General features: G+C 41.5%; 1 protein-coding gene across 2 annotated transcripts in view; it reads right to left on the minus strand.

Moving 5' to 3' along the window:
• Nucleotides 1-20,554, minus strand: part of mRpL50 (mitochondrial ribosomal protein L50) — a 56,652-nt gene that overhangs the window by 16,222 nt on the left and 19,876 nt on the right. For both annotated transcript variants that reach the window (XM_071664978.1, XM_071664976.1), the window contains exon 3: nucleotides 283-485. In XM_071664978.1, the coding sequence (XP_071521079.1) occupies nucleotides 283-485 (203 nt within the window). The remainder of the gene's footprint in view (nucleotides 1-282; nucleotides 486-20,554) is intronic.

Below are 20,554 nucleotides of genomic sequence, written 5' to 3' on the forward strand. Positions count from 1 at the left end.
ACGACAACATGTACGGTAAATTTCTTTCACATCAATTCTTTTCCCCATCTAAACATTAAATAGGTATCTGTGATTCTTTTTTATACATATTCGTCATTTCCCATGCTAGTGAGGTAGCGTTAAGAATAGAAGACTGAGCCTTAGAGGGAATATCCTCACTTGGCCCCCTTCTCTGTTCCTTCTTTTGGAAAATTAAAAACAAAAGGGGAGGATTTCCAGCTCCTGCTCCCTCCCCTTTTAGTCGCCTTCTGCAAAACGCAGGGATAAAATCTATGAACTTACCAACATTATTTATTTTGTGCAAGAGAGAGTTTGGCACTGAATGTCTGAAAGCTTTAGAACACTGCATCAGTAGGTGAAATTTGGTATCTTGATCTTTGAAAGGAGTATGTAGGTCTGTGCTTTTCAGTAGCTTCAAACAAAATTCCAACACTTGATTCTCTACATCTTCAGGAGGATCATAAGGTTTTTGACTGCGAAGATACCTGTGAATAAAGAAGCAAAACATATCAATACACCAAACTTTATAATGTTATTCAATAAACTGTTTGAAAATCTACAGAAAAACAGTTCATATTTCTCATCCACTGTAACTGCTGGTGTTAGTGGACACCTCCTGCTCAAGGTTACACCACAAGTGAAAAGTCACTTTGGCTAGGCTGCATCAATGAGAGTGCAGTCTTAACAAAGAATTTCTCACTCCAAAGGAGTCTACATTTCCCTGCTTTTGGAAGCAGAGCAGCTTTGGGCTGTGGGAACCTTCAGAAAGAGGTCCCAGGTAACACCTGGACTCTTTCCTAGACATTAGTCTTGGGGTGATCATCATATAAATAAACAGAAATTATAACCTCTATCAATTAAGAATGATATACATAGAATGTTAAAATGTCTATCAAAAACTTGAGAGAAAATCTACGACAAGATTTGCCTTAAAGCAAGGCTAACATATAATGCTCACGCCACATTCAGTTTGTCTGATCATACTGCTATTCTCTGCTACAAGGTGCATTGCATAAGTGTTAATTTTGGATTCATGTGGAACCACTATAAGCATATTGTCTACTACTCTTATTAGGGTTTCTAAACTCACTTGAGGGTTTTTTATTCAACTTTGCAAAACACTGGATAGCTACTCACTCTTTGCTGAGCACTTCCACATTTTTGTTTGGTGTCTTCTATTCTAAGGCATTTTTGTGGATTCATCAACACTTTACATTTATTCTCTCTATAGAATGAGTTTTTTCAAATCAGTTTCACATGTATGCCAATTAATAACCACCAAGATTTCAGTATGTTGTAAACAGCATGGGATTCATAGATACAAAGATTGAGGAAAAAAATTTAGTACATATTCATAATTCATATTCCTTATAGTTGAGGAATATGGAAAACATAAACCCTCCTGAGGTCCTCCCTTGCAAGACACTTGCATGGAGAAATCCAAGAAGAAAATAATGCTTAGAAGCAAGTTGAAAATATCTTGGATGGAGGTTATTAGTATGAGAAAAACAAGAGTACAAATGGGGATACAGATGAAATTGGCAAAAAGGGAAGAGGTAACAGGTACAAATGAGATGAGGAGATGGATTGAGTATCTTGAAGGACTGATGAATGTATGTGACGACACGGTGGCAGATTTGGGATGTTTTGGACTTGGAGGGATGAGAAGTGAGGGAGTTATGGAATGTGGTTTGGTGAAAAGAGAGGAGGAGGTGAAACCTTTGTGTAAGATGATATGCACCAAAATGGCTATAAAATGAATGGATCTGCAGTTAAATTTCATAAGAATGGGGTTGATCGCATTGCAGAATGGTTAGTTTGGAATTTAGATGTATGTATGGCTTATTGTGAGGTGCCTGAATATTGACTGAAAGCCTGTATAATGCCAATGTATAAAGGTAATGGGGACAAAAGCGAATGTTCAAATTAAAAAGGTATAAGTTTATTGGGTGTGCTAGAGAAGTTGTATGGGAGAGTGGTTAATAAGATGGTGGTGACATGCACAGAATTTCAGACTGGGGAACAACAATGTGGCTTCATGACTGGTGGATGATGTGTGGATCAGGTGTTTACTTTGAAGAATGTGCGTGAGAAATACCTATTAAAACAACAGGACGTGTGTGGCAATACGGATCTGAAAAAAGCATATGATAGGGTTGATAGAGATGCTCTGTAGAAAGTGTTATGAATAAACATGGTGCTAGAGGAATGCTGCAAAAAATATGTGAATTCTAATCAAGTAAGGGATGTGTGTGAGTTGGTAGAGAGGTGGATGAGTTGTTCCAGGAGAAGGTCTGTCTGTGAAAGGTTAGTGTGATGTCACCGTGGAAGATTAATATGTTTCAGGATGAAGTGGTGAGGGAGGTGAATGCAAGGGTTTTAGATAGATGTTACAGGTGTGGGGGACCTGGGAGGTTAGTTAGTTTTTTGTTGATGACACTATGCTGATGGCAGATATCAGCAATAAAATGTTGAAGGTAGTGCCTGAGTTGGAGCAAAAGTGAATAAAAACAAGGCTATTACTTTCAGTAGTGAAGAGAGACTGTTTAGTGAGGGTGTGAGTTTGAATGGAGAGAACATGGAGAAAATGATGTAACCTAGATACCTGAGAGTGGATATGGCAGTGAATGGAACCAAGGAAACTGAAGGGAGACACACAGTAGGTGTAGGAGGCAAAGGTTCTGGGCATTATAAGAAAAAGTGGAGGGAAGGTCACTGTTTTTATGGGCGGCAGTGGGTGTGTTTAATGGTGAAATAGTCTCACTGATGTTCTATGCATGTTTTGCAGGCAAAGGAATGAGTGGAGGGAAGGCCACTTGTCTTTATGGACATAGATGGGTATGTTTGTTGGCAAAACAGCATTTCACTGATATTGTATGGATGCAAAGAGTGGGCCTTAGATAAAAATATAAAGAAAAGGGTGGATATGTTTGAATCTAAATATTTGAGGATGATATTGGGATGACAAGGAACAACTGAATAAGAAATTATGGGTAATAAAAAGGTAGGGTAGAAAGAAGAGTATGCATGTACAAGCTTAAAAGGGTGAGCTGAAATGGTTGGGATATATGAAGAGGGTGAGTGAGGAGTGGATGACTAAGAGAGTAAACATGTTAGACTTATAGAGAACAAGGAAAATCGAGGTGGAAGGTTAGAGTGAATAATGCTTTGAGTGTTCGGAGTCTGAACAGTCTAGAGGATGTGCAGCATGCAAGGGATATAACAAAAAGGAGCAATGTGACATATAGGAGATGACAAGCTGTCAGTAGGCTGAACCAAGGTATATGACTAAGTTAATAAAAATTGGGAAAGAGCTGTGGGTCTGGTTGTGGATAGGTGCCCTGGTTTCAGAGCATTATACATGACAGCTAGAGAGTGGATGTGAGTGAGGCCATTCCTTCATCTGTTCTTCATCCTACAATGATAATGGGGGAAACAACAAGTGTATGAGTCAGTTGTTGCTCGCTGATGATACAGCACTGGTGGCTGATTGGGGTGAGAAACTGCAGAAGATGGTGACTGAGTTTGGTAAAGTGTATGAAAAAAAAAAAAGCTGAGAGTAAATGTGAATAAGAGCAAGGTTATTAGGTTCAGTAGGGTTGAGGGACAAGTTAATTGGGAGGTAAGTTTGAAGGGAGAAAAAATGGAGGAAGTGAAGTGTTTTACATATCTGGGAGAGGACTTAGCAGCAGATGGAACCATGGAAGCGGAAATGAGTCATAGGGTGGGGGGAGGGGGGAAAGGTTCTGGGAGCATTGAAGAATGTGTGGAAGGCAAGAACATTATCTTGGAGAGCAAAAGTGGCTATGTTTGAAGGAATAGTGGTTCCAACAATGTTATACGGTTGCAAGGCATGGGCTATAGATAGGGTTGTGCGGAGGAGGATGGATGTGTTGGAAATGAGATGTTAGAGGACAATATGTGGTGTGATGAGGTTTGATCAAGTAAGTGAGAAAGGGTAAGAGAGATGTGTGGTAATAAAAAGGTGTGGTTGAGAGAGAAGAATAGGATGTGTTGAAATGGTTTGGACACACGGAGAGAATGAGTGAGGAGAGATTGACAAAGAGGATATATGTGTTAGAGGTGGAGGGAACAAAGAAAAGCAGAAACCAAATTGGAGGTGGAAGGATGGAGTGAAAAAGATTTTGAGTGATCTGGGCCTGAACAGCACAGGAGGGTGAAAGGCGTGCAAGGAATTGAGTGAATTGGAACAATGTGTTATGCAGGGGACGACGTACTACTGTCAATGGATTGAACCAAGGCATGTGAAGCATCTGGGGTAAACCATGGAAAGTTTTGAGGGCGTGGATGTGGAAAGGGAGCTGTAGTTTCAGTGCATTATGTATACCAGCTAGAGACTGAGTGTGAACAAATGTGGCCTTTTTTTTTTTTTTTCTTTCTTTCCCCAGTGCTACCTTTTTTGGGGGGGAGGCAATTTCATGTGTGGTGGAGTGGCAACAGGAATGGATGATGGTAGCCCATAATGTATGAATATGTACATGTGTATATATGTACATGTCTGTGTACGTATATGTAAACATTGAAATGCATATGTATATGTGCGTGTAAGGGTGTTTATGTATATACATGTGTATGCAGGTGGGTTGGGCCATTGCTCGTCTGTTTCCTTGTGCTACCTTGCTGATGCGGGAGATGGTGATTAAGAATGATAAAAAAAAAGTATATGAGTAGGAGAGATGGTCAGAGGGCATTACTAGTAGGAGTGGAGTGTGATGGAGTGGCAACAGGAATGGATGAAGGTAGCCCATAATGTATGAATATGTACATGTGTATTTATGTACATGTCTGTGCATGTATATGTATACAATGAAATGTATATGTATGTATATGTGCGTGTAAGGGTGTTTATGTATATACATGTGTATGCGGGTGGGTTGGGCCATTGCTCGTCTGTTTCCTTGTGCTACCTTGCTGACGCAGAAGATGGTGATTAAGAATGATAAAAAAAAAAGTATATGAGTAGGAGAGATGGTCAGAGGGCATTACTGGATTATGTGTTAACTGATAGGCATGCGAAAGATAGTTTTGGATGTTAATGTGCAGAGAGGGGCAACCAGAAGGATGTCTGATCACTATCTTGTGGAGGTGAAAGTGAAGAATTGTAGAGGTTTTCAGAAAAGAGAGTGGTGAGAGTGAGCGAGCTTGGAAAAGAGACAGGTGTGAGGAAGTACCAGGAGAGATTGGGTGCAGAATAGCTAAAGGTGAGAGCAAATGATGTATGGGGAGTGGGGGAGGAATGAGATATATTTAGGAAAGCAGTGATGGTTTGCGCAAAAGATGCATGTGGTATGAGAAAGGTGGAAGGTGGGCAAATTACAAAGGGTAGTGAGTGGTGAAATGAAGAAGTAAGAGTGTTAGTGAAAGAGAAGAGAGAGGCGTTTGGACGATTTTTGCAGGGAAGTAGTGCAAATGACTGGGAGATGTATAAAAGAAAGAGCAGGAGGTCAAGAGCAAGGTGCAAGAGGTAAAAAAGAGGGCAAATGAGAGCTGGGGAGTGAGAGTATCATTAAATTTTAGGGAGAATAAAAAAGATTTTTGGAAGGAGGTAAATAAAGTACATAAGACAATAGAATAAATGGGAACAACTGGTGATGGGGGCAAATGGGGAGGTAAAAATAAGTGGTGATGAAGTGAGAAGGAGATGGAGTGAGTATTTTGAAGGTTTATTGAGCGTGTTTGATGATAAGAGTGGCAGATTTAGGGTGCTTTGGTCAGGGTGATGTGCGAAGTGAGAGGGTCAGAGAGCATGGTTTGGTAAACAGGGAAGAGGTAGTGAAAGCTTTGCAGAAGATGAAAGCCTGCAAGGTGGCAGGTTTGGATGGTATTGTAGTGGAATTTACTAAAATAGGGGATGATTATGTTGTTGATTAGTTGACAAGGATATTCAGTGCAAAAAAAAAAAGCATCACCCCCTTCCCCCTTCTAGTGAGGTAGCACCGAGAAAAGACAACAAAGGACACATTCGTTCACACTGTCTCTAGCTGTCAAGTGTAATGCACCAATACCACAGCTTCCTTTCCACATCCAGGCCCCACAAAACTTTCCATGGTTTACCCCAAATGCTTCACATGCCCTGGTTCAATCCACTGACAGCACATCGATCCCAGTATACCACATCATTCCAATTCATTCTATTCCTTGCCTGCCTTTCATCCTCCTGTATGTTCAAGCCCTGATTGTTTATAATCTTTTTCACTCCATATTTCCAACCTCCAATTTGGTCTTCCACTTCTCCTTGTTCCCTCCACCTCTGACACATATATCCTCTTTGTCAATCTTTCCTCACTCATTCTCTCTATGTGTCCAAACCATTTCAACACACCCTCTTCTGGTCTCTCAACTACACTCTTTCTATTACCACACATCTCTCTCACCCTTTCATTACTTACTCGATCAAACCACCTCACACCACATATAGTCCTCAAACATTTAATTTCCAACACATCCACAGTCCTCTGCACAAACCTATCCATAGACCATGCCTCATAACCATACAACATTGTCAGAACTGCTATTCCTTCAAACATATCCCTTTTTGCTCTCTGAGATAACGTTCTCACCTTCCACACATTCTTCGATGCTCCGAGAACCTTTGCCCCCTCCCCCACCCTGTGACTCACTTCCGCTTCCATGGTTTAGATATCTGAAACACTTCACTTCCTCCAGTTTTTCTCCATTCAAACATATGTACCAATTAACTTGTCCCTCAACCCCACTGATCCTAATAATATTGCTCTTATTCACATTTACTCTCAACTTTCTTCTTTCACGTACTTTACCAAACTCAGTCACCAACCTCCACAGTTTCTCACCCGAATCAACCACCAGCACTGTATCATCAGCAAACAACAACTGACTCACTTTCCAAGCCCTTTCATCTACAACAGACTGCATACTTGCACCTCTCTCCAAAACTGATGCATTCACCTCCCTAACCACCCCATCCGTAAACAAATCAAACAACCATGGAGACATCAGGCACCCCTGCCACAAACCGACATTCAGTGGGAGCCAATCACTTTCCTCCCTTCCTACTCTTACACATGCCTTACATCCTTGGTAAAAACTTTTCACTGCTTCTAGGAACTTACCTCCCACACCATATACTCTTTAAACAAAGCATCTTTATCAACGTTATCATGTGCCTTCTCCAGATCCATAAATGCTACATACAAATCCATCTGTTTTTCTAAGCACTTCTCACATACATTCTTCAAAGCAAACACTAGATCCACACATCCTCTTCCACTTCTGAAACCACACTGCTCTTCCCCAATCTGATGCTCTGTACATGCCTATACCCTCTTAATCAATACCCTCCTATATAATTTCCCAGGAATATTAAAAAACTTATACCTAAGTAATTTGAACACTCACCTTTATCCCCTTTGCCTTTGTACAATGGCATTATGCATGCATTCCACCAATCCTCAGGTACTTCACCATGATACACACATACACTGAATATCCTCACCAACCAGTCAACAACACAGTCACTCCCTTTTTTAATAAATTCCAATGCAATATCATCCAAACCCACCACCTTGCTGACTTTCATTTTCCACAAAGCTTTCACTACCTCTTCTCTGTTTAACAAACCATTCTCCCAGACCCTTTCACTTCGCATACCACCCTGATCAAAACACCCTATATCTCCATATCTGCCAATCTATCATCAAATACACTCAACAAACCTTCAAAATACTCACTCCACTATTTGTTATTGCCTCCTCATTTGCCCCCTTCATCAATTGTTCCCATTTGTTCTCTTGTCTTACGCACTTTATCTACCTCCTTCTAAAATCTTTTTTCATTCTCCCTAAAATCTAATGATACTCTCTCATCCCTCTCAACCTTTCTCTTGACCTCCTGCCACTTTCGTTCATACATCTCCCAGTCATTTGCACTCCTTCCCTGCAAATATCGTCCAAACGCCTCTCTCTTCTCTTTCACTAACAACCCTACTTCTTCATCCTGCTACTCACTACCCTTTCTAATCTGGCCACCTCCCACCTTTCTCAGGCATCTTTTGTGCAAGCCATCACTGCTTCCCTAAGTACATCCCATTCCTCCCCCACTACCCTTATGCCCTTCGTTCTCCCCTTTTGGAATTCTACTCTCAATCTCTCCAAGTACTTCCTCACACAAGTCTACTCTCCAAGCTCACTTACTCTCATCACTCTCTTCTACCCAACAGTCTCTCTTCTTTTCCAAAAACCTCTACAAATTTTCACCTTCACCTCCACAAGATAGTGATCAGATATCCCTCCAGCTGCCCCTCTGAGCACATTAACATCCAAAACTCTATTTCTTACTCACCTACCAATTAAGACGTAATCCAATAACACCCTCTGACCATCTCTCCTACTCACATATGTATAATTATGTATATCTCTCTTTTTAAACCAGGTATTCTCAATCACCAGTCCTTTTTCAGCACATAAATCCACAAGCTCTTCACTGTTTCCATTCACAAGACTGAACACCTCCTGCACACTAATTACACCCTAAACTGCCACATTACTCACCTAAACATTCAAATCACCCATCACTATAACCCGGTCTCATGCATCAAAGCTCCTAACACACTCACTCGGCTGCTCCCAAAACACGTGCCTCTTGTGATCTTTCTTCTCATGACCAGGTGCATAGGCACCAATAATCACCCATCTCTCTCCATCAAATTTCAGTTTTATCCACATCAATCTAGAATTTACTTTCTTACACTCTATCACATATTCCCACAACACCAGCTTCAAGAGTATCACTGCTCCTTCCTTAGCTCTTGTCCATTCACCAACCAACCCCTAACTTTACTCCCAAGATATTGCCAAACCACTCTTCCCCTTTACCCTTGAGCTTTGTTTCAAAGCCAAAACATCCAGGTTCCTTTCCTCAAACATTCTACCTATCTCTCCTTTTTTCTCATCTTGGTTACATCCACCCACATTCAAACACCCCAATCTGCGCCTTCGATGATGTAGAGCACTCCCCACAGGAGTCCTTCTTCTGATTCCTCTTTTAGAAATGTAAATACAAGGAGGGGGGAATACATGGGAAGTATTCTTCTTCCCCTATCTTTTGTTATTTTCATTTTTTTATTTTGCTTTGTCGCTGTCTCCCGCGTTAGCGAGGTAGCACAAGGAAACAGACGAAAGAATGGCCCAGCCCGGCCACATACACATGTATATACATACACGTCCACACACGCAAATATACATACCTATACATCTCAATGTACACATATATATACACACACAGACATATACATATATACACATGTACATAATTCATACTGTCTGCCTTTATTTGTTCCCATCGCCACCTCGCCACACATGGAATAACAACCCCCTCCCCCTTCATGTGTGCAAGGTAGCGCTAGGAAAAGACACCAAAGGCCCCATTCATTCACACTCAGTCTCTAGCTGTCATGTAATAATGCACCGAAACCACAGCTCCCTTTCCACATCCAGGCCCCACACACTTTCCATGGTTTACCCCAGACGCTTCACTTGCCCTGGTTCAATCAACTGACAGCACATCGACCCCGGTATACCACATCGTTCCAATTCACTCTATTCCTTGCACACCTTTAACCCTCCTGCACGTTCAGGCCCCAGTCACTCAAAATCTTTTTCACTCCATCTTTCCACCTCCAATTTGGTCTCCCGCTTCTCCTCGATCCCTCCACCTCTGACACATATATCCTCTTGGTCAATCTTTCCTCACTCATTCTCTCCATGTGACCAAACCATTTCAAAACATCCTCTTCTGCTCTCTCAACCACGCTCTTTTTATTTCCACACATCTCTCTTACCCTTACGTTACTTGCTCGATCAAACCACCTCACACCACACATTGTCCTCAAACATCTCATTTCCAGCACATCCATCCTCCTGCGCACAACTCTATCCATAGTCCACGCCTCGCAACCATACAACATTGTTGGAACCACTATTCCTTCAAACATACCCATTTTTGCTTTCCGAGATAATGTTCTCGACTTCCAAACATTCTTCAAGGCTCCCAGAATTTTCGCCCCCTCCCCCACCCTATGATTCACTTCCACTTCCATGGTTCCATCCGCTGCCAGATCCACTCCCAGATATCTAAAACACTTTACTTCCTCCAGTTTTTCTCCATTCAAACTTACCTCCCAATTGAATTGACCCTCAACCCTACTGTACCTAATAACCTTGCTCTTATTCACATTTACTCTTAACTTTCTTCTTTCACACACTTTACCAAACTCAGTCACCAGCTTCTGCAGTTTCTCACATGAATCAGCCACCAGCGCTGTATCATCAGCGAACAACAACTGACTCACTTCCCAAGCTCTCTCATCCACAACAGACTGCATACTTGCCCCTCTTTCCAAAACTCTTGCATTCACCTCCCTAACAACCCCATCCACAAACAAATTAAACAACCATGGAGACATCACACACCCCTGTCGCAAACCTACATTCACTGAGAACCAATCACTTTCCTCTCTTCCTACACGTAGACATGCCTTACATCCTCGATAAAAACTTTTCACTGCTTCTAACAACTTGCCTCCCACACCATATATTCTTAAAACCTTCCACAGAGCATCTCTATCAACTCTATCATATGCCTTCTCCAGATCCATAAATGCTACATACAAATCCATTTGTTTTTCTAAGTATTTCTCACATACATTCTTCAAAGCAAACACCTGATCCACACATCCTCTACCACTTCTGAAACCACACTGCTCTTCCCCAATCTGATGCTCTGTACATGCCTTCACCCTCTCAATCAATACCCTCCCATATAATTTACCAGGAATACTCAACAAACTTATACCTCTGTAATTTGAGCACTCACTTTTATCCACTTTGCCTTTGTACAATGGCACTATGCAAGCATTTCGCCAATCCTCAGGCACCTCACCATGAATCATACATATATTAAATAACCCTACCAACCAGTCAACAATACAGTCACCCCCTTCTTTAATAAATTCCACTGCAATACCATCCAAACCTGCTGCCTTGCCGGCTTTCATCTTCCGTAAAGCTTTTACTACCTCTTCTCTATTTACCAAATCATTTTCCCTAACCCTCTCACTTTGCACACCACCTCGACCAAAACACCCTATATCTGCCACTCTACCATCAAACACATTCAACAAACCTTCAAAATACTTACTCCATCTCCTTCTCACATCACCATTACTTGTTATCACCTCCCCATTAGCCCCCTTCACTGAAGTTCCCATTTGCTCCCTTGTCTTAAGCACTTTATTTACCTCCTTCCAAAGCATCTTTTTATTCTCCCTAAAATTTAATGATACCCTCTCACCCCAACTCTCATTTGCCCTCTTTTTCACCTCTTGCATCTTTCTCTTGACCTCCTGCCTCTTTCTTTTATACCTCTCCCACTCATTTGCATTTTTTCCCTGCAAAAATCGTCCAAAGGCCTCTCTCTTCTCTTTCACTAATAATCTTACTTCTTCATTCCACCACTCACTACCTTTTCTAATCAACCCACCTCCCACGCTTCTCATGCCACAAGCATCTTTTGCGCAAGCCATCACTGCTTCCCTAAATACATCCCATTCCTCCCCCACTCCCCTTACCTCCTTTGTTTTCACTTTTTTCCATTCTGTACTCAGTCTCTCCTGGTACTTCCTCACAAAAGTCTCCTTCCCAAGCTCACTTACTCTCACCACTCTCTTCACCCCAACATTCTCTCTTCTTTTCTGAAAACCCCCACAAATCTTCACCTTCGCCTCCACAAGATAATGATCAGATATCCCTCCAGTTGCACCTTTCAGCACATTAACATCCAAAAGTCTCTCGTTCGTCTATCAATTAACACGTAATCCAATAATGCTCTCTGGCCATCTCTCCTACTTACATACGTATACTTATTTATATCTCGCTTTTTAAACCAGGTATTCCCAATCACCAGTTCTTTTTCAGCACATAAATCTACAAGCTCTTCACCATTTCCATTTACAACACTGAACACTCCATGTATACCAATTATTCCCTCAACTGCCACATAACTCACCTTTGCATTCAAATCATCCATCACTATAACCCGGTCTTGTGCATCAAAACCACTAACACACTCATTCAGCTGCTCCCAAAACACTTGCCTCTCATGATCTTTTTTCTCATGCCCAGGTGCATATGCACCAATAATCACCCATCTCTCTCCATCAACTTTCAGTTTTACCCATATCAATCTAGAATTTACTTTCTTACACTCTATCACATACTCCCACAACTCCTGATTCAGGAATAGTGCTACTCCTTCCCTTGCTCTTGTCCTCTCACTAACCCCTGACTTTACTTCCAAGACATTCCCAAACCACTCCTCCCCTTTACCCTTTAGCTTCGTTTCACTCAGAGCCAAAACATCCAAGTCCCTTTCCTCAAACATACTACCTATCTCTCCTTTTCTTTCATCTTGGTTACATCCACACACATTTAGACACCCCAATCTGAGCCTTCGAGGAGGATGAGCACTCCTCGCGTGACTCCTTCTTCTGTTTCCCCTTTTAGAAAGTTAAAATACAAGGAGGGGAGGGTTTCTGGCCCCCTGCTCCCATCCCCTTTAGTCGCCTTCTACGACACGTGAGGAATGCGTGGGAAGTATTCTTTCTCCCCTATCCCCAGGGATATCTTTTGTATGTTAAGGAAATCTTGCATAATATATCATCATATTGGACACAGTGTTCTCTGCTGCCAAGGCCATGCAACATTCATATTGCCCTCTCCGACATTTTGAGGGCAACTAACCCAAAGAAGCGAAAATCAACCAATTTACTATAGGCCAACCCATTGTGGGTGGAATCAGATAGCCTTACTGGACTCAGTGACCGATGACATGTACTTTGTCATCCAGAATCTGACAGATATGGATCCGACCCAAGACTACATCTCACTCACATTCCAACCAGTCTGGTGAGAGGAAGGAAACTTCATGTTTCGGTGCATTACACGATGCTTGAGTGTGAACGAATGTGGCTTTTTTGTCTGTTTTTTGTTTCCTCTGCTGAAGCAGGGGGCAGTGATGATATTTTCTGTTGGGGTGGGAATGCTAGGAATGGATGAAGGATGCAAGTATAATATGTATGTTGTATTTATGTATGTATATAGAATATATATGCAATAAGGAATGTGATTTGTATGTAGGTTTGGAGGGGATTATGTATGTTGTACATGGGTGTGGAGGCTTGTTGATTCTGGTGTTACTGCGATGTGGAAGGTGCAAAAATTATATGAATAAGAATGAAATTCAGTTAGAATAAGAGATGTTGTTTCAGTGTGTAGGTTTGGGCGGGTTGTTGTTCCTGGCACTAAATCCCAAAAGGTAAATTTGTTAATGAGGGTTTAGAAGATACAAATTGCTCAGTATTCAGATGGAAGAGATGACTGTGAGGATATGGAGGCTGGGGAGTGGTCACCCTTCTTATTCGATCTAAAAGTGGGAAGACAGTGCAATGGTGAAAATGTAGTTACAAAAAAATTTACTTTTGTAATAGAGAAGCAAGAGTAACAGAAAAGAAAGGATTTATCATCACTACGTTAGCTCCATTCAATGCAGATGAACTGCAAAACCCCGAGGACAACTCGGCCCAAAGACTTTGCATGGATCCAAGGTTTTATGAACTGGAAGCGCAAGTTCAGTCAGGGACAGCACGGGGCAAAATTTTAGAGCTTCAAATTGAATCAAACTACTATCCGAATCAAAAGCCCTAAATTAAGGAAACATTCCAACAATTGTCTTTTTGCCAATGCTCACCTTTCCCGTTATTCCTCCACAGGAGATCATTGAAATGACTTTAATCAATTTGTTCGGTTAACTCTCATATGTCAAACATTATCAGGTAAACAATTGCAAATTAAAAACGTTTAACATAGAGTTCTTTCCAAATGTTTGAACCAGAACCAATAGATAAGATTCCAAAATATATTTCCAGCAACTACCATTGAAAAGCACTCATTTAAACAAGCTCGCAACTAAAGAACCATGGGATATGACTAAACATAACCATCTGGCCCTCCCAGAGCAAGGAAAATATCACTAGTATCTAAACGGGTTCTGCTATGATGAATAACATTCAAGCGTTCCGGGGAAACCATGAAAGCTGTGTTAGGATGTATATGCTGAGGTGACTGAAAATGTGCATGTGTATGGGGGGGTTGTAGGCATGTTTCGTCGATTCCTTAGCTACTCGGAAACGGAGACCACGACAAAGTATAAAAAAAAAAAAAAAAAAAAAAAAAAAATATCATGTATATGCAGATATGGTGATATGCATATGGTGATATGATATGGTGATATGTATGGGCGTTTATGTATGTGTACATGGGTGGATGGGCCATTCTTTGTCTGTTTCCTGGTGTTACCTTGCTGATGCGGGAAATGGTGATCAAGTACAATAAATAAATATAAATAAACATAAATAAATTCAAATAAATGTATGTGTGTGTGTGTGTGTGTGTGTGTGTGTGTGTGTGTGAGTGGAAGGCTCTTTCTTAGTCTGTTTCCTGGCACTAAATCGCCAACACAGGAAACAGTGATTAAATATAATAACAAAAATACAATTCTGCCTCAGTATTCCCTGCATGTAACAGAGGGTGACTGAAAGAAGTGGGGGCGGGGGCTGGATCCACCCCTTCTCATACTTCAATTCCTAAAAGAGGAAACAGAAGCCACTGGTGAACATGTATTAAAAAAAATTCTACTCTTGCTTGTCAATCCAGTGTAAGCAAGGTAGCACCAGGAGCAGATGAAGAAAGGTCTTCATTCACTCACCTTCTCTCTCTAGCTACCATGTAATGCAAGAACACCACAACCCCCCAGCCACAATCCGGCCCCAAAGACCTTTCCATGTTCCCCAAGTGTTTTATATATATGCCCTGGTTCAGTTCAGTGACAGCACATCACCTAAGTGTACAACATTCCAATTCACTCTATCCCATGCATGCCTTACACCATCCTGTATTTCAAAGCCCTAAATACTCAGAACCTTTTCCACTTTGTCCTTTTATCTCCAAATCAGTCTCCCCCTTTCCCTTATTCTCTCCACATCTGACATCTCTACATCTGACACATACACCCTCCTTATCAACTTTTCCTCACTCAATCTCTCCATATGTCCAAACATTTTCAGAACATCCAATTCAGCTCTCTCTACAATACTCTTCTTATCATTATGTCTCTCTTTCATCCTAAATTTTATACTCAATCACCCATATTCACACTACTTAATGTTCTCAAACATATCATTTCCAGCACACTCACCTTTGTCCATACACTCTCATTTACAACCCAAGCCTCGCAACCTTACAAGAACCCAGGGAATACTGTACCTTCAAACATACCCATCTTTGCCCTCCCAGATAATGACTCTTTCCACATATGTATTCCTGAAACCTGGATTTTCTAGCTCTAAGTGAAATACAGCTCAAGGATTAGGGGAAGAATGGTTTGGGAATGTTAGTGTGAGGCTGAGCTGAAAAATGGGCTGAACTACTGCTGTATGAGTTGTAGGATGGTGTGATAGTCTCAGGAAGTGGGTCCTACAGTGACGTAGGGAAATAACAAAGTGGACAATGAGAAGTGAGTGATTATTTGTGCATATGCACCTTAAGAGAAGAGGAATGAGGAGGAGATGCAAGTGTTTTGGAGATGTGGGCATGCGTCGTCAGTTTTGATGCAAGGAATTAATGGTGGGTGATTTGAATGCAAGAGAGAGGGTAATGTGGCAGTTGAAGGTATACTTGAAGTATATGTGGTATTCAGTGACGAGAATGAAAATAGTGGATGGCACAAGGCGTGAACTGGAAAAAGGATTTGTGAATATGAATAGCTGGTTTAAAAAGGGATGTGGGAGGAAAGGTACTAGAAGCAGTGAAAAGTTTTTATCAAGAGAAAGTATGAAGAAAGGAGGGTGACTGATTTCAGGTGAAGGTGAGTCTGCAGCAGGAGTGTGTGATGTCACCATGGCTGTTTAATTTCTTTATGGATGGAGAGGCAAGGGTGGGGAATGCAAGGATTTTGGAGTTATGTAAACTGGGGAGGCAAAGAAAGGGAATGCAAGGATCTTGTAGAGATGCATGCAGTCATTTACACAGATCATGAAGAGCAGTGGTCCCAAAGAGACCCTTGCAACACACCACTAGTGACTTCAAACCATTTTGAGAAGGCTCTCCTGACATGACATGCATCCATTGCATGTAATAATCTATAAAGTGACTCCAATACCAATGAAAGGGAGGGCTCAGATAGTAGAGTCATGGCCATTCCCACAACTCTCACCCAGTTGAGGTATACTCATATGACTATACTTTCTTAAGCGGTTCTGCTACCAGCAAGAGGGAGGGCGCAGGTGGCAGTGTATTGTCCCCTCCCATTACCCCAGCTAACTCAAGGAATATCCCATCCTCTACCCTCAGAGTAATCCATGAGGTAGCAGGTTGTTGACAGCAGCCATCCAGTGTGGTACTACTGTTCTGACTGGGGAGCATTAAATTGGTGCCTGCAACCATTTTACATCCTCCATATTAAGATTGCTTGTCTTGCTTTCTGACCCATCAAAAAGGGGTGACCAGGCTAGTCCTGCCATCTTCTTACAAGCACCATATAACAATGCAAATCACACTTATTTTCTTTACATATGTTCTCTTGCCATCTCCTGTCTGCACAATCATTTTTAAATACAATCATAAAGAGTCCAACAAACCTATGGCCTCTAGTCCCTAGCACCATTGGGTGCTAACAATCTCTAGGTTTTTGCCTGACACTGCTGCCAATGAGAGGGAGGGCTCAGGCAGTAGTTGTACAAGCCCCTCCCACAACCCTTCCCTCTCTAATATACCTGCCTCTTTTTCTCTTCACTATACCAACATTCATGATCTCTCTAGTAACCTCTCTTCTGTTGAGCACTATCTGTTAAGTACCTCTACTAGAATCATACTTCTACCAGAGACCCAGTTGTCTAATGATATTCTCACTACCACCTTTTTCACCAACCAACTATAATCTCTGCTTACGATTGGGCTCAAAAGTGGTGTTTGTGCTTATTCCAACATCAGCACACCTGTTGCATACTTTGAGGGCCTTGAGTCCCCAAACTCTGATGTTATCTGACTCAAAGTCTGTCTCCCAACTGCCACACTTTTCTTTTGTTTCACCTGCTGCTCGCCTAATTCTTCACATTCTATATCTTTCTTTGACTATCTAAACTCCAGCCACGAGACTGTGTCATCCTCTCACTAGCAAGTCAAGATTCTCGACCTAAGGGATTTCAATGTTTACCAGAGAGAATGGTTGAGCTCCTCTCATAAGGATGATAGGGGCTGAAGTCCTCAAGTTTTCTTTTCTCAATGATCTAGAGCAAACTATCTCCCACCCCATCCATTTTCCTGACTGCTGTGTACACTCTCTTAATGTTCTCGATTTGTTTTTATTCTCTAATCCTTCATACTGTAACTACACAATATTGACCCCAATTGGTTCATCTGACCACAATCTCATGAATGTATCTATTCCAACTGAACCTACCCCTCCAGCAGCCCCTTCTAAACATAGATATTGGTACCACAACAAAGGTGACTTTCCTTGGGTAAATTACTTCCTCATGTGGTGATGCTTCCGTCTCCACCAAATTCACAGTAGTGGATATTGCTGTGGGTATGGAAGCATTTATCCCCTCTTCCTTCAAGATGACCTGGATCAACAGTTCCTGTGCTGAGACCAGTCAGGCAAGGGGTCAAGCATATCGAGGTTGGAAAACCTCTCCTTCTGACTCCTATTCAGCATTTATTACTGCCTGTAATTGTTGGTCGTACATTATCCATGAGCCACAGCATTCTTTATTCAAAGGAAATGAGACAAACTGTCTTCACCATCCAGTGATAAGTCTTTCTGGTCTCTAGCTTAGGGCATCACTAACAACTTCTGTTGCTCTACCTTTCCTTCACTTTTTCATTCTGACAGTATTACAGTATTATAGCTCTTTCCCATACACAAAGCAACTCTCTTTAGCTCCAGTTTCTTTTCTACCTCTTATCTTGGATGACTGTAACATTCCTTCATTTCCTAATGCTCCTCTTACTAATTCTAAGGCCCCTCCCGGAATCTTTTTTCAAACTGTCCAAAAAGTGCAACTCTTTCTGGACACAAACAAGGCTTATGGTCCTGATGGTATCCTTCCCCATGCACTGAAAGAATGTGCCTCTGAACTTGCACCTGCGCTTGCATATCTGTTCCATTTCTATTCAAAAACAGATTTTTTTTCCTTATTTTTGGAAATGCATTGGCACATCCCATCCCTCTGAATGGTGACTGTTCTCACCCCTCTAACTATCATCTTGTTGTTTTAACATCTACAACTTCCAGTCTAAATCCCTCCTCAACTCCCATATCCTTAAACATTTTGAATCTTACAGAGTTCTCTCTGATCACCAGTATGGCTTCTGTAAGGCAAGATCCACTGGTGACATTCTTTCCTATCTTACTAATGTCTAGTCATCATCCCTGAAAGATTTTGGGGTGTCATGTGTAGTTACCCTTGACATATCCAAAACTTTTGATAGGGTGTGGCACTGTAGTCTCATCTCTAACCTTCCTTCATCTGACTTTCCTCCCTCATATCTAGCTTCTTCTCTGGGCGATCTATCTCCGTGGGCATTGATGGATCAACCTCCCACCTTTCTCCATCAACAGTGGTGTCACTTCTAAAATTTTTGTCCTTTTTATCAATGATTTCATTTCTTCCACATATAACCAAATACACTCATACACTACGTTCCTCCACATCCTTCAAGTCTGCTCCTTCTCTCATTTGATCAGCATCTCGTCTCAACACATCTTCCTCATTAAACTCAGACTTGGACAGGATATCTCAGTAGGGTAGATGAAATCTAAATAAGTTTAATGCCTCCAAGACCCAGTTTCTACCCATCTTTCAATCATAAATCCCTTACTACTTTCCTGTCATCTTTGATGGTTCTGTAACTGGGAGCCCTGTTTAGATGTTGAAATTTCTTTTCCTCTTAACAGTAGCTCTATTTACACAAAGGATTGATCCATTCGTGTACAGAGTATTGCTCTAACATCTGGGCTGGTTCTAGCATTACATCCTTACTTTACAGAGTTGAAAGCAGTCCGATTTATACACACTTCCAGGTTAACCTCAAAACCTGAACTGTTTGCTGTACACCACAATGTTGGTTCAATTTCCCTCTACTATACGTATTATTTTTGCTTTTGCTCCTAAAAACTGGCAGCTTGTGTGCTCCCACCATTAGTTAGACTATGCAATACTCTTCAAATTGCAGTCAAATGATTGCTGTGTGGCTGTTGGCAACTCAAGGCTGGGTCATTGTGGTTTATGTTTCTTTCCCTACACCTTGAAGGTTTGGAACTCTCTTCCCTTTCATGTATTTACTAAAAACTATGACCTAGCACATTTCTAAAGATTTTTCCACTTCCTCCAAAATTCGTAAATATTTTCCAAGTCTCTTTCCCTTTCATTAACATTTCTGTATTTCAATTAATGCCTGGCACTGATAAGGACTTTTGTCTGTGACTGGGGGGTTCCAGTAATATGTCAGGAAATGAAATGATGGAAGTTAATGTGAGCCATTGGGTGGGTGAGGTAGTGGGCATGCTGAGGAATGCAGGGAAAGGGAGGTCACAGTCTTTACAGGCAAAGATCAGTATATTTATTAGCATAGTAGTCCCATCAGTGATGTATGGATGTGAGGCATGATCCTTATACATAAATTTAGAGAAGAGGGGGGATGTGTTAGAAATGAAATGGTTGAGAATAGCATGTGGTGTAAGGAGTATTCATCGAATAAGATATCATAAGGTAAGGACGAAGTGCACAAGTAAGGGAATTATGTATGAGAGAGCTGAAGAGGGTGTGCTGTCCTCTGTACCTGACCTTCTGCTGCTATCCCTTATGTATATCCCAATCAAATGCACTCCTTCCCTGCAAATCAATCCCATAAACCTCTCTTATCTCTTTCACTAGCAACTTTACTTCCTTATTTCACCACTCACTACCCTTTTTCATCTGTCCATCTCCCACTATCTGCATGTTACACTCTTGTCTTGCATATGCAAGCAGTACTCCCCTATAAACTTCCAACTTCTCACCCATTCCCCTACATTAATCTACTCTCATATTTGCCATTCTACACTCAATCTCTCCAGCTATCTCTTCTCATAAGCTTCTTTTCCAAGCACACTCACTTCAGAACCCTCTTCCCAAACATATCATTTCCTCTCTTCCTACAGCATACTCTCACTCACCTCCACTGTAATAAGCAGACATCCCACCACCTGCCCCTCTTTGCACATTCATATCCAAGAGCCTCTCCTTTGCATATCCAACAATAATGCCCCCTTATCATCTTTCCTACTCATCCAAGGGTGTAATTCCCTCTTTTTAAACCAGGTATTCCTAGTCACCAGTAGTTTTTCAGTGCGCACACACACACACACATATGCATTCACACACATCCATACCCATACA

Source organism: Panulirus ornatus, chromosome 9, assembly GCF_036320965.1.
Source record: "Panulirus ornatus isolate Po-2019 chromosome 9, ASM3632096v1, whole genome shotgun sequence".
NCBI lineage: Eukaryota > Metazoa > Arthropoda > Malacostraca > Decapoda > Palinuridae > Panulirus > Panulirus ornatus.